The sequence below is a fragment of the Seriola aureovittata genome, chromosome 4 (genome assembly GCF_021018895.1).
Source record: "Seriola aureovittata isolate HTS-2021-v1 ecotype China chromosome 4, ASM2101889v1, whole genome shotgun sequence".
Taxonomy (NCBI): domain Eukaryota; kingdom Metazoa; phylum Chordata; class Actinopteri; order Carangiformes; family Carangidae; genus Seriola; species Seriola aureovittata.
Window position 1 is genome coordinate 26,131,152 of NC_079367.1, and position 12,592 is coordinate 26,143,743.

The 12,592-nt window shown below is 39.8% G+C and overlaps 2 protein-coding genes across 3 annotated transcripts in view; one reads left to right on the forward strand and one right to left on the reverse strand.

Annotated features, from left to right (window-relative positions):
• Positions 1 to 59: 59 nt before the first annotated feature.
• Positions 60 to 2,756, reverse strand: sbds (SBDS ribosome maturation factor). The gene is made up of 5 exons (XM_056373320.1): positions 2,543 to 2,756; positions 2,197 to 2,326; positions 1,869 to 2,069; positions 998 to 1,162; positions 60 to 654 (listed from the first exon to the last, which is right to left on the reverse strand). Exons 1-5 carry the CDS (start codon positions 2,668 to 2,670, stop codon positions 529 to 531), a joined length of 750 nt encoding a protein of 249 aa, XP_056229295.1. The 5' UTR covers positions 2,671 to 2,756; the 3' UTR covers positions 60 to 528.
• Positions 2,757 to 3,004: 248 nt separating this feature from the next.
• tyw1 (tRNA-yW synthesizing protein 1 homolog (S. cerevisiae)) overlaps positions 3,005 to 12,592 on the forward strand; it is a 59,788-nt gene continuing 50,200 nt past the window's right edge. For both annotated transcript variants that reach the window (XM_056374511.1, XM_056374512.1), the window contains exons 1-7: positions 3,005 to 3,122; positions 3,417 to 3,544; positions 3,704 to 3,835; positions 4,078 to 4,179; positions 5,501 to 5,695; positions 5,972 to 6,262; positions 8,348 to 8,470. In XM_056374511.1, the coding sequence (XP_056230486.1) occupies positions 3,059 to 3,122; positions 3,417 to 3,544; positions 3,704 to 3,835; positions 4,078 to 4,179; positions 5,501 to 5,695; positions 5,972 to 6,262; positions 8,348 to 8,470 (1,035 nt within the window). In that variant the 5' untranslated portion in view covers positions 3,005 to 3,058. The remainder of the gene's footprint in view (positions 3,123 to 3,416; positions 3,545 to 3,703; positions 3,836 to 4,077; positions 4,180 to 5,500; positions 5,696 to 5,971; positions 6,263 to 8,347; positions 8,471 to 12,592) is intronic.

Genomic DNA, 12,592 nt, shown 5'->3' on the forward strand with positions numbered 1-12,592 from the left:
TTTCAAAACAGCTGTGTGCATATCAAGAAAAATCACATGTGCATATAGAAAACAGAAAATATTTTGTTATATATTTATTTGCTACAGAGCAAACCTATTCATTATGACAAAATATGTATTATTAGGTTGAAGAAATTAGCCATAAAATTGTGATATAGAGCATAGCTGCATGGCACACAACGTCTGATGAGAAAGCAGAAACGACCTTGTCCAGAAGTACTGCTAATGGTGCAGAGGTACTAGCATAAAAGCTATAATAAATAAGTCAGTGCAGGCCATCTGATCTGTTTACTGACCTAAAAGTTTAGGTATAAATGTTCAAACGCATTTTCAAAATACATTCCACCCAGATTACAAATAGAAAAAAAACTCTATATAGTCAAATAAATCCTTTAAACAAAGAGAAGCTGGGAAATAGGAATGCCTGAAATTAGCCTGAATCTGATCGTATATATAGTCTCTTGAATGAGTTTGCAGTGTGTGTGCTTATAGTGTGATTAAGGTGCAGAGTCCTGACTTGTTGGGTTACTATAATTTCTCATCTCCCTCCTCCACATCCCTCAGACTGAGCACCTCCAGAGAGCCTCTGCCTTTAGTCTCACAGCGGATCAGCTCATCGATCTCCCTGAAGCAGCCGGGATCCACCAGACACACCTGAGGGGGAGGAGGAGGAAGGAGGCGCAGAAGAGGAACCAAGGCGTCAGTTCAGTTTAGGCATCAGGGAAGATTTTACATAACAGGTGGTAGAGAAAGTAAAAGGTATGCAAAGGTCACATTGGATTTCATGATTTTAGAAAAAAACACAACTTTAATGTCATGGCTGGATAAAAAAAGTCAAGTTTTAAATTTAGCAGAATTTAGCTAATGTCTGATTGTAACTCCCACTGCAGAGATCCACAGTCTTAAACGTCTGTTTGTATTATTCAGTGACTGGAGAGATTACTCAATCACACTCACGAACACACTGCCATTTTAAAAAAACCTCCCTGCTCCTCACCATTTCCAGATTCTCATCAAAGTCTTCACTCTCCACGACCTGCAGTAGCGGCTTCAGCTTCTCCTTCAGCCTCTTGGCCTCTTTGGCTGGCAGCATCAGCCGCAGCCTCATGTGGGCTCTCTGGATCTCCATGGTCTCCTTCAGCTGCCGGATCACTTCCAGAGCCTGGGAACAGGACAAGAGTACAGTAAGATCATCATTCCCTGTAATGAAGGCCTGAATAAAGTGAAGGGAAAAACATCACAGACTCTCACAGTCTGATTTCTGCTGCAGAATCAAAACCTATGTCAGTAATAATAAACGCCATCTCAAGAGTGTTGAATTAAAGGCATCACTGCCGACTGTAATTACAAGAGCAGTCACATTACTATCTGATTTTTCCAGGTTTAGACACCAACAAGAAGTACTCTGTCACATTCAATTAATTATCAGATTTTGATTTTGAAGTAGATATATTATTGTGCTTTGAGACTCATAAATCAAATGTCATTGGGATCCACTAATCTGGAGTGAGCTACAACTAATATCTTCGCAGCTAACTAACTAGAAAAATCACACTCCAGGTGAGACAGATGATATATTTTATTGTATTCATTCATTTATGGACATAGTTCAATGTGTCTATTTATTGTTGGCAGTGTCTCCAACGGACTGAAAATGTATCTGGTCAAAAGCATTGGACACCATCGTCATATTCCCAAGCTAATTTAACAAAAAAAATCATTGTACCATGCTACAAACTTCAATGCACCTTCTCAGTGGACATTTCAAGCAGTTGGCATATTTGAGTGCAGACATACTGTTAAAACAAAATATAATAAATATATTAATACATTAAAATATAATAAAAATAAATCTCAGGTCTCTTCACCTGCTGCTTAGTGCTCTTATTGGCCTTGACAGAGTAGTGGATGTCCTTCATCGCCCGCTCAATGAGATTGACTGTGTAGGGCCTCTTGGTCTCAGGATTTACACACTTTTCTGCCACGGTAGTTGCAATGTCCCTGAACATGGTCTCCAGCTGGGACTGCCTCTCCTTGTCGGACACTTGAAGCTCTCCTTTGGTCAGGATCTGTCCAATAAATAAATAAGTAAATAAGTAGAGGAAGTAAAAAAACAGCAGATAAAATGTGACGGAGTGACAATGAATATTGTACAGGTCCGTGTTGCCAGGGAAACATTTAGGAACAGGTTCTTACCTGTTTACAGATTTCTGTCAGATCATCTGTCTCAAAAGCGTTAGTCAAATCGTCCTTCTTTGCCACCTGACCTTTGGACACATTAACAAAAACAGAGTGTGTCTGCAAAACCTCATCCAGGTCTTTCTCTCTGGAAGAAAAAACACAATGTTTGGACATTCAGACCTTTGCTCTCGCTGGTATTCGAGAGGCACTAAACTGACAGACTAGTGGATTTGATTGGTTATTTATAAAGCAAAACAGTAAATGTCAGTTCAATCGGACGAATAATAAACAAGATAATCTAGTAACTCATGTTAGTAAAATCATGTTAACCGTGCGGGTGTTGACATTTAACGTTACTCACGCTCCTGATCTCCAGCTCATCACTTTATTCTTGTAGCAGGCGATTTCAAACCGCTTCCCTCCTTTTTTCATCCTAACCACCGCCACATTTGTCAGCCGTATTTGATTTGTTGGCGTAAATATAGACATATTTCTGTTTATCGATAGAAAACTCTGCCCAGGTTTCTGCTGCCAAGAAATATCCAAGTGCGCTCCCAATGAGTGTCCCCTGTGAAACAGCAAAGATAAACAAGTGTTCCGTTAGTAACTTGTGATGATTAGAAATAGTAGAAATTATTTATAAAACGATTTCATTTTTTTTAAGAAAAAAAATGCGGGAATCAAAAAACTGATGGGTATGTGAATTTTGGCAATGTATCGATATATATTGTTTGTCCTAAGTCTGCTTTGAATGTCGCATTGACTGCTACTACATCGACATTACAAAAGACTACACTTCCCAGCATGCTCAGTGGCCAAAAAACATGGTTGCACACAACATCAAGTGCATAGGACTGTGTACATAGTATCTGCAGCAATGCTAAATTTCTTCTTAGTTATTTTGCTTTTCTTAAGACACGTATCTACCTCGGATACTAAAGGTGAGCCTATTTGTTGTTTTAACGTAACCTCACGTTTACGTTATATTTTAACTAACGTTAGTAACACTGCTAGCTAGCATGTATTGCTAGCCAGTCACCCGCCTTTGGTTTGCTGCAGGTGACCTAAGTTTGGGGTTTAACCCTGTTGTCTTGTCGCTTGTTGGTGCTTTGGGATTAGCCACTGTCTGGTACAACTGTTCCTGCGTTGCAATACACGTAGCGGTGTTAGCGAACCTTTATAGTTCATCACTCCTCTGTAAAGACGACTTGGTTTGATGCATCTCCTCTCTCCAGTCTCTCAGAATGAACACAGACCCAGTGAGAGCTATTTCATGTCGATATGGCACAACAGGCTGTACCTGTACTCAGCTGCTGCCCTTGTCTTCGGGATCTGGTTCTCCCTGAAGATGGCACTGAAGAAGGTGAGTGGTCTCTTGCTGATATCCCCCTTCACTCCTTTGTGGTCTGTTAGACATATTGTATTGTTATTCTTCTTATAAGTGCAGATTTCTGTCTTTCAATTTAGGAAGTGTTCATGTTTCCAAAATGTAAAATACATGTCTTCCTCTTTATGCTTTTAGAAAAGCTTCTCCAAGGATATTGGCCCCTGGGTCTACAAAGCTGTGAAGAACAATGACAGCTCTGACAGAGACACTGCAGTTCATGTGTCAGGAGTTAAAATCTTCTACGGCTCACAAACTGGAACAGCAAAGGTGCAGATGTTGTTTCCTGAATACTTGAACATCCTCACTGGCCCATAGTGTTAATATGGACACAAGATGATGCTATAGTTTGATGTAAAATCCAGAGATACAGACTAACAGTGTTATGTAAAGATTTGTAATTCAAAATTGCACACATTATATGAAATTGAAATGACTGACTGCTCACACATAGTAAATGTACCATTCTGAGATGTCTGATAAGCATCAAATGAGACTCTTCACTTGTCCAGGCCTTTGCAAAAGAACTGTCAGAGGAGGTGAAGAACTTGGGGATACCAGCTGAAGTGACTGACATGAAAGACTACGATCCAGATGATCAACTTGCTGATGAGGTGAGCCAAGTCCAAACAAAAGATGCTTTTTCATCTAATTAAGGGCAGAAAGATGGGAAAAAATAAAGCAGTGTGTGGAGACATATGTTTCTCAACTTGAGAGTGTCAGTTTCAAAAATCATGTCCCCATACAGGAGCCTAAACACCTGCAAACGTTAGAGCTGCTCCTCAGTGACGAACCCATAACTTTGTCATTGTATAAATTAAGCGACTAATTTATGCATCAGTTAATTGTTGCAGGAAGTGTATTATATATACTGTCCTCAGATGTTTCTCGGGACTGTTAATTAAATCCCTGAAATGTAACTTTAAGCCAATAAGATTTTGCACTGTGCGCAAGGCAAGGCTTAATTAGAACAGAATTAATCAAAGTATAATAAATCATAACTGTTATTTATTGAGAGCTTGACAACAAACAGTACAGTAATCCTGGACTTCTGTTGCAGCTCAGCCTTTTCTTTCATTTTTCACTGATTCAATTCTTCAGACGGCTGGCACAGGAGACAAATGTGTTACACTTATCCTGCTCAGCTGTAGAAAGATGGATTATTTTCATCAGTGTTCCCTTTTTATTTTGTGGGCACAGGCGCTGTGTAGTGCATTGAGAGATGAATAGGAGATTGGTTGGCTGGCACACAACAGGAGATAAAATAGCTATTTATTCAACAAGACAGTGATACAGTTTTCACAGTGATGGAAAATCTCCACAAGAGGAATGACCACAGGCACCAGTCGGTCCCTAGATTCAGCTGTTCCTCAGTGCATTGACTCTCACTGGCTAGCCATCAGTCAAGAAGGCAGTATGTGTCTGGCAGCTTACACCCTGTTAGACATGAGACAAGGCAGCTGTCTCACTCCTGAACTTTGCTGTTTATATCCACAGGGCTAACTAAACAATGTGTGTGTGTACGTATTTTAAATTTAATCTAAATGGATTTTTTTGCTGACTTTGTGCATTAAATTTTAGTCTTGGGGACCAGTTAGCAAAATTAATGTTGTGTAATTATTTATCTATTAGCTTCTATAAGTAATAATTGCTGAAAACATGGTAAGTCGCCTGTCCTGGAGCAGCTTGTTCATGGTGCTCTAGTGCATTGCAAGATTTGTCTTTGGTTATGACTTAAAGTAGGCGTGGACATTTTTTCTGAAGTTTCCAAATGATTTAATCATTTTGTTTCTCAAGTCCAGATTACCATTGGTGTTTAACATTGTTCAAAACATCCAGGAAAAGGTCTGAGTTCAAGAAACACTACATGTAAAGTGTATCCTTCTCTGACATCCTCTTACTTCACTTTTCCACTGTCTTCCATTGTTCATTCAGTGCACCAGTAAGTCAGTCTGTGTGTTTCTGGTGGCAACATACACTGACGGACAACCCACAGAGAACGCTGAGTGGTTCTGTAAGTGGCTGGAAGAGGCATCCACTGACTTCAGATATGGCAAGACCTACCTGAAAGGCCTCAGATATGCAGTGTTCGGTCTTGGAAACTCTGTTTATGTTGGCCACTATAACACGGTGAGAAATGGTTTCCATATTAAGTTTTGTCAGTTAATATAATAATTATAATAATAATAATGTAATACTGCTACGTTGTATTATTAGAATCAGTTGAAGAGTATCCAAAGCCACAAGTTTGACAGCTGTAGCCTGGCTGTGGGAAACATGATCTGTATCTAAACTTGACTTCACATGCAGCTCACGCAGCATTCAGTAACTAGTACAAAAGCCAAGAATGACCAAACTTTATTTGTTTAAACCCTGTTCAACCATATTTTCTTTTTCCTTCTCCAGGTGGGTAAAAATGTGGACAAGTGGCTTTGGATGCTGAGTGGCATGCGAGTCATGACCAGGGGAGAGGGTGACTGTAATGTGGTGAAGAGCCGTAACGGCAGCATCCAGGCAGATTTCCAGGCCTGGAAGGTCAAGTTCCTCAACCGCCTGCAGGCCCTGGCCAAGGGTGAGAAGAAGAGCTGCAGCGGGAACTGTAAAACTGGAGGCTCTTGTAAGAATAAGAGGAAAGACGGACACATGGAGGAGGAGGAGGAGGAGGAAAAGGCAGCTCCACAGAATCCCAGCCCTGAGGTAATGACAAAAAGAAACTGAAACTGAATTTAGATCTCTATTCTGTTTTACCTGGCGCACTATAAACATCTTAATGGGGCAGTAGGTTGACTTATTGTTTAAAAAGACTCCTTCAAGTTGAATAACTAACGTTCAGCCCCCTTTGTTGGCAAGTATTTGTCCTGCCGAAGTGTCCTTGAGTAAAACGTTGAAAGCTTTCAAGCTCTTGGATCAGTGTCCTGGCTTTTGATGATGATGATGATGATGATGATGATGATGATGATGATGATGATGATGATGATGATGATGATTATTTCTTGCCAACTGTACGTTGCTTATCATACATCAGCTGATGAATATTGCTGATCTAGTTTAAGTCTATAGTTTAGTTTAACTAATGACAATGTTTTTTGACATAGTGTTCTGATCAACTTAACATGGACGCAACAATTCAGTAACAAAATTTAAACAGTAAAATCCATGACGGCTGCATCACAGATCTGATGAAAAGTAGTTGCATTTTGTCACTGACTGGCCCCAGAACTACGTGTATTACTCTAGTGTACTGTGTGTGTCCATGTGTTCAGAAAAATGGATGATAGAAGGTCAGAGGTCAGCATAGTTAGTACTGTCCATGAGTGGTCCTAGATTTGGTATGTTGTTCTTTCTGTTTTCATGTAGTTTCCTTGACATTCTCCTGATTGTACATTTCACACAGAAAACAACTTTATAGATGATAGGACATCGGTGAGTTGTGTGTCCATTCTGGTCTTGGACAGAGAACCTTTCTAAAATGTTCCCCTGACGTCTGCCTAAAGTTGTAATCATTTACAATTTTGATAACATAGTGTTTGCTGTTCAATAAATACCGTCTTCCAATACATATATATGTATAAAATGCATTAAAAGCTCTATTTTAATAAAAAAGGATTTAGTAGCTTCTCAGCAGCAATAAAACACAAAACAAAACTATGTTCATCAGGATTTGAACAGAATTAATTCTTTAATTCATTCACCACACACTATCACAAGAATCCATAGCTCTGTTCTTGAAGGATATGATACAACATGGCCTTACTCCTTCCCACCGCACTGTTAGATATAGACTCTGGGCTCGTCCCCTTGTGAATACAAGAAGAAGAAGAAAGTGTGAGAAAGTGTGTAGCTGATATCTAATTACAAAAACGTCCCCTGGCTTATGATGATGCCTCTTAAAAGCAGAGGGGCACTTTAGATATCCAAGCAGCTCTTATCACTGGACATGGACTGGCTGAGCTTACGGCTTCATGTTGTACTCCCAGCAATGTGATTAAAATCAGATAAGGACTCTAAATGCCTCAGGAAGAGGAGTGTTACTCACAGTTCATCAAGTCTGTGTTTAGTGGCACAGATGTTGTGCATTTTGCATCGTTTCAAGAAAATGTTCTTCATGGCTTACATGCAATTTGTCATCTCTGTCAGTCACGTCGAAAAATGAAAATAGCTCCTTCATTTTTAACTAATTACTGAAATTAGAGATTTCTCTAGAAGACACGTACAAACACAGACATATAATATATACACACACACTCACACACTAACAGCTTTCGTACGCATCACAGCACACACAGATGACCAGTTGTCATGGTAGCGGGCACCTCAGAGCCAACTCTAGCTGAGACTCCGTCCCCTCTGTCTGCAGCACTCAGTGCACTCAGCAGAGGTGACATTCAACCGGAACCAAGAGCAGCTGAGGACTGTGGCGAGCGGACCATCATCTGTGATTTATCCACCCAGTGTAACGCTCATGCATTTCTATCCTGCAGCCGCACACGTGGGCAGAAGCTTCAACACTGGGCACACATTGTGATAAATCCTCTGAAACACCATAAACATGCATATGGTTTTCTTATTTAATCAGGCAGAGGATAATGATGTGCACTAAATTCTTTCCATATGGGCTCCCCCGCTTGAGTACGGACAAGTTTATAATTGGTTATGGGCTGGAACATATGTGAATCTCTTTGGAGAATCATTTACATTTTCCATTCAATCGTCTGTCTCATCGTACCCTTGACCCCTTTTTTTTTTTTTTATTCGAATAATTTTTTGTGGTTTTTGTTTCAGGACGCTCTGATAGAATCCAGCAGTGATGAGGATGAGTCCGGCCTGCAAGATGAGAAGAAATCAGGTTCAGTGGTGGACATGGAGGATCTGGGCAACATCATGAACAGCGCAAAGAAAGCCAAGGTCAGACTCCATCCACACATGCATATGCTTATTTCTCATTACACATTACCCAAGTCATCATGTTCCTTTACAGGTAAATTAGCTGATAATCTTGTACAAAAGGGACCTAGAATGAATTCATACCACCTTAACTTAGCCTCAGAAAACCACTACTACTGAAGGAGTCACAGGAACTCTTATACAACTGAGCATTCATAGAAATACGGTACCGTTCTACTTGTAAACATGAGGTCGACATACAGTACTTAGCTGCCTGCTTCACAGTGTTACAGTTCTGGAGTTCTCGCCTCATCATCCAGCAGGTTTATTTTCGGCGTTTCCGCTTCAAGGTCTACAAACGGACCCCATTGTAGCATTAAGCTTCCGCCCCCCCAGACAAATCTAAGTGTGTTGAGTAAAGAGAAAAAAGTGGTGTCACTGGAGGAGAAATGGCAGATGGGTTGATAGACACCAGACCCCGGCAGGCGAGAAGCAGAGGCTTGCGTAATAGCGAGGACGCCCACTTCACAGACTTGTGAGGAACGAGTGACTCAAAAAAAGCAGAAGAAAATGAGAAGGAAGAGGCATTATCAGCCCCTCTTTTTATAGGCTGTCATAGAAGGAGTTGGGCAAAGAAGTGAGGACTGAGAGGAATAGAAATGTATATATCCAACCCTGTCATGTACCTGTTGTTTTGAGTGGCAGATCCTCTTGTGTTTTAGATCAGAGTGAAATTACAATCACTAGTTTCATGTTGCATTAACGAAGGTAGAACTCAAACAGTCAAAGGAAACATCCGCAGGTGCGGTTAAGATAAGATGACTTTATTAATCCCAAAGGGAAATTGGAGTGTTCCAGCACCTTGCATTCAAAATAAACAGATACCAATAGAAACAAGAAAACAAGATAAAATAGAATAATAATAATATTACAATGGTAATAAAATAAATAGAGATCAAATGGAAATGTATTTACAATGGGATTATAAACAGATGGTATATAGTGTGTGTGTGATAGCATATGTTTACATGTACAAGTACAGTAGAAATGTAGGTTGGATTGACCACAGCAGTAAAGTGCCTGTGCAGTGTCACACAGTACAGTACAGCCTCTGCCACAGTCTGGTTTATACTACAGGTTGGAAAAAAATATAATTCTAATCTTGGTTGGTAATTTTCTTTTTAATACCAAAACATTTTTTTAATCTTTGGTGTTCTTGAATGTGTAATAGGAGTTCAATTAAAAACAGTCCCAGTGAACATCAAGCCTCACCTATCCACGTCTGTGTGTCTCTGATGGATATAATGAGTGTCCTATTACTTTACATCATTTGCTACTTTTAAATAATCTCTGTCTGCATTTTGTCCAACTGCAAACTTTTCTCTCAGTTGGAAATGTTAGGTCCTTACAATAAGATGCTCACAAAATGATGTTTTATTGTGGCTGCAACAAAAGAACATGAACAGCTTCTGACAAACGAAATCAAACGTTTGAGGAGGCGGCGCCCCCCCCCCCCCCCCCCCTTTCTGACAAACAAGCGAGTGAATATTTTCTCTTCTGTTCCGATTTGACAGGTGTGAAATTATTTTGATCTGTTATTCAGTAACTCAAGGGAACACCGAAGACAATACATTCGGTTTGACTGTAGCTGACGAGCCGTTCTGGTTCCTTAAATTTTATTTTCAAGTTAATGTTGTGGTTACAGTGCTGGAGAGGAGATGAAGTGTCCGTGTCTCACATAGACGTGGAACATAAGAATCAGAACATGAAAACAACAGATTCTCCCAGACTTGTCCCTTCTTTTGTCACATTAATATTAGTGTATTGTGTGTAAGCTGTGGGAGGCTTGGACAGACTCCTGCATGATGTGTTTACACATCACGGCTGGCTTGTTAAAGAGACATCAGCTGATGATTTAAGTTTCCTGGGAAGCTCAGAATTTAACAGTCATGTCTGCCACGGTGGGAAGAGCCAGACTTTGTTTTAAAATTACATATAGTGTTTTCCTCTAGTTTTTATTAGGAAGTCATGGGTTCCTATTGTCATTCTCAAAATCAGGATATTCCAATGCATATTTGTGATGGCCCATTGACCTCCATACTTCTATTTCTCCTGCTGCAAATGTATTTTAGTATTATTCAGTCTAACTTGTCTTGTATTATTGACGTATAATTATAATTATTTGCTGCAGTGACTTGTATCATCACACTTGCTGTGTGTCTGTGGTAACAAATTAGTGTTGTTAGCATAATTTGGTCACACAGAGCAGGCATTGTGAGATGTAATTAGTTTCTTTACATTAAACATTTGCTATTGCCATGAGACGGCTAGTATTTAGCCGAGCTGCAAATTAAGTGTGAACAAAGAGACTCCCCTCTTGGAATATGTTAGTTAGCTAATTTACAATGAAAAGTCAGCTGAGATCCAGAAGTTTAATATCTGTTTTATATGACTCCCTGTTAATAAGCTGAATATGTTGTAGGACCTTTTAAACTGAAGTCTCAGGTTATAAAGGCTGAATAAAATTTGCTCTCGGTGTTGCTGTGTTTAAAAAAAGGAGCTGGAGATCAACCATGTCACTAACCTGGTTTTTATCTGCTCTCGACGCCCCTCATTATAACTGCTGTTGGAAGCTCACTTGTTCGGCCACTAGGTGATGGCAGAGACTCTCAGTTGAAGGCAGCTCAAGTCTCTGAGTGAACCGCTGGTCCATGGCAGAGCTGCAGCTTCTGATATTTAACACCATACTGTTATTTCACTTCCTGAGCTTTTTGCATGGATTCTCTTGGCACATTAGGAAGACAGACCCTTAACAGATTTCATTACATTCCCAGTCTTTTCTCAAACTTACTTACTATCTTAGGCTGTATTCAAGTTCTTTGAGTCAGTCATGGTAATTGTTTTTAAGTGAATTAATCAGGATTTTGTCAGGATGTGCTCACATTGGTCAAAAAAATGAAGTGAAGACTCGTCGTGCTTATGTCCACATAGCATACATCACTGGCTTTTACTGCACCACTGGTATCTCTGAGTACTGTGTGCTTTCTTCTGTGGCTGCCTTCAAGACAAAATGGAGACGGGTCCGTTTTCACATTCTGTATTTTACATGTTACCACAGTGATTGATCATATCGTTTATATTTTTTTAATATTCATTACACAGCTATGTAAGCCCCCAGGCATGCACAGAACATGACCTCGCAGTAAACCTTAGCACATTTGCATTCCACCAGTGGTATTATGAAATAATTGTATATTTGTATTACAGCCAGATTGATAAATTGGCCGGGCCAGTATATCAGCTGTTAGCGGCTCATTGCAGATATAATGGTGTCGGTGCATATTTCAGCCATTACATGACAAGAAATTGAAATACAGAAATGCAAAAGATATTTTTTGAAACTGTGTCACCATCCCATGATTTATCCATAATAGAGTAGTGGAGACGGTCGCCCACCCTGAGTCTGGTTCTCTTGGAGGTTTCTTCCCGTTAAAAAGAATTTTGCTCTCCACTGTCACCAAGTGCTGCTCATGGTGGGAACTGTTGGGTTCCTCTCTATAACATTGTAATGTCTTAACCTTACCATGTAAAGTACCTTGAGACAATGTATGTTATGTATGTTTAATTTTTCAAATGTAAGATTTCCTGCTCACTCAAATATTGATATTGGCCTCAAGAAAAAAAATCAGTCTGGCTAATTTGTGAAATATCTTTCATCATTCTTCTTTTATTACAAGGGTCAGTCTTGACTGAACTCGATTCTCTTTAAAATTCTGACCAAAAAGGTGTCTGAGGTCATGTGGCATTAACTGTTGAAATGTCATTAAATTATTAAAAAGAGGAATGATTTTAGGGCTTTTATATCCTAAACTGAGGACTCATTCTTTCACTGAAGAAAAGATGGATTTTAAAAACAATTGTGATCAGTCAGAGATATGGGCTGCTTTCTCTCACTAATGAGTTTCACTGGTTGTGGATTTCATGGTCTCACACCCATCACACATAAATGTCTATTTTTTCTTAAATAAACCGTCTGTTTTCTTCAGGAATAATCTCTCACTTGGATAAGTAAGTCACCTCATCCATGCCTGTCGGTTGATGGAGACCAGCCCATACACAGCAGAATGCTGCTGAGCTAAATGT

What these genes read in the sequence shown, in the direction of transcription:
- sbds (XM_056373320.1), bottom strand. Translation starts at nt 2,670, where the DNA reads ATGTCTATATTTACGCCAACAAATCAAATACGGCTGACAAATGTGGCG. An exon ending in TGACAGAAATCTGTAAACAG is followed by an intron (nt 2,070 to 2,196) that starts GTAAGAACCTGT and finishes TTTATTGGACAG; the next exon opens with ATCCTGACCAAAGGAGAGCT. An exon ending in ATAAGAGCACTAAGCAGCAG is followed by an intron (nt 1,163 to 1,868) that starts GTGAAGAGACCT and finishes TCCTGTTCCCAG; the next exon opens with GCTCTGGAAGTGATCCGGCA.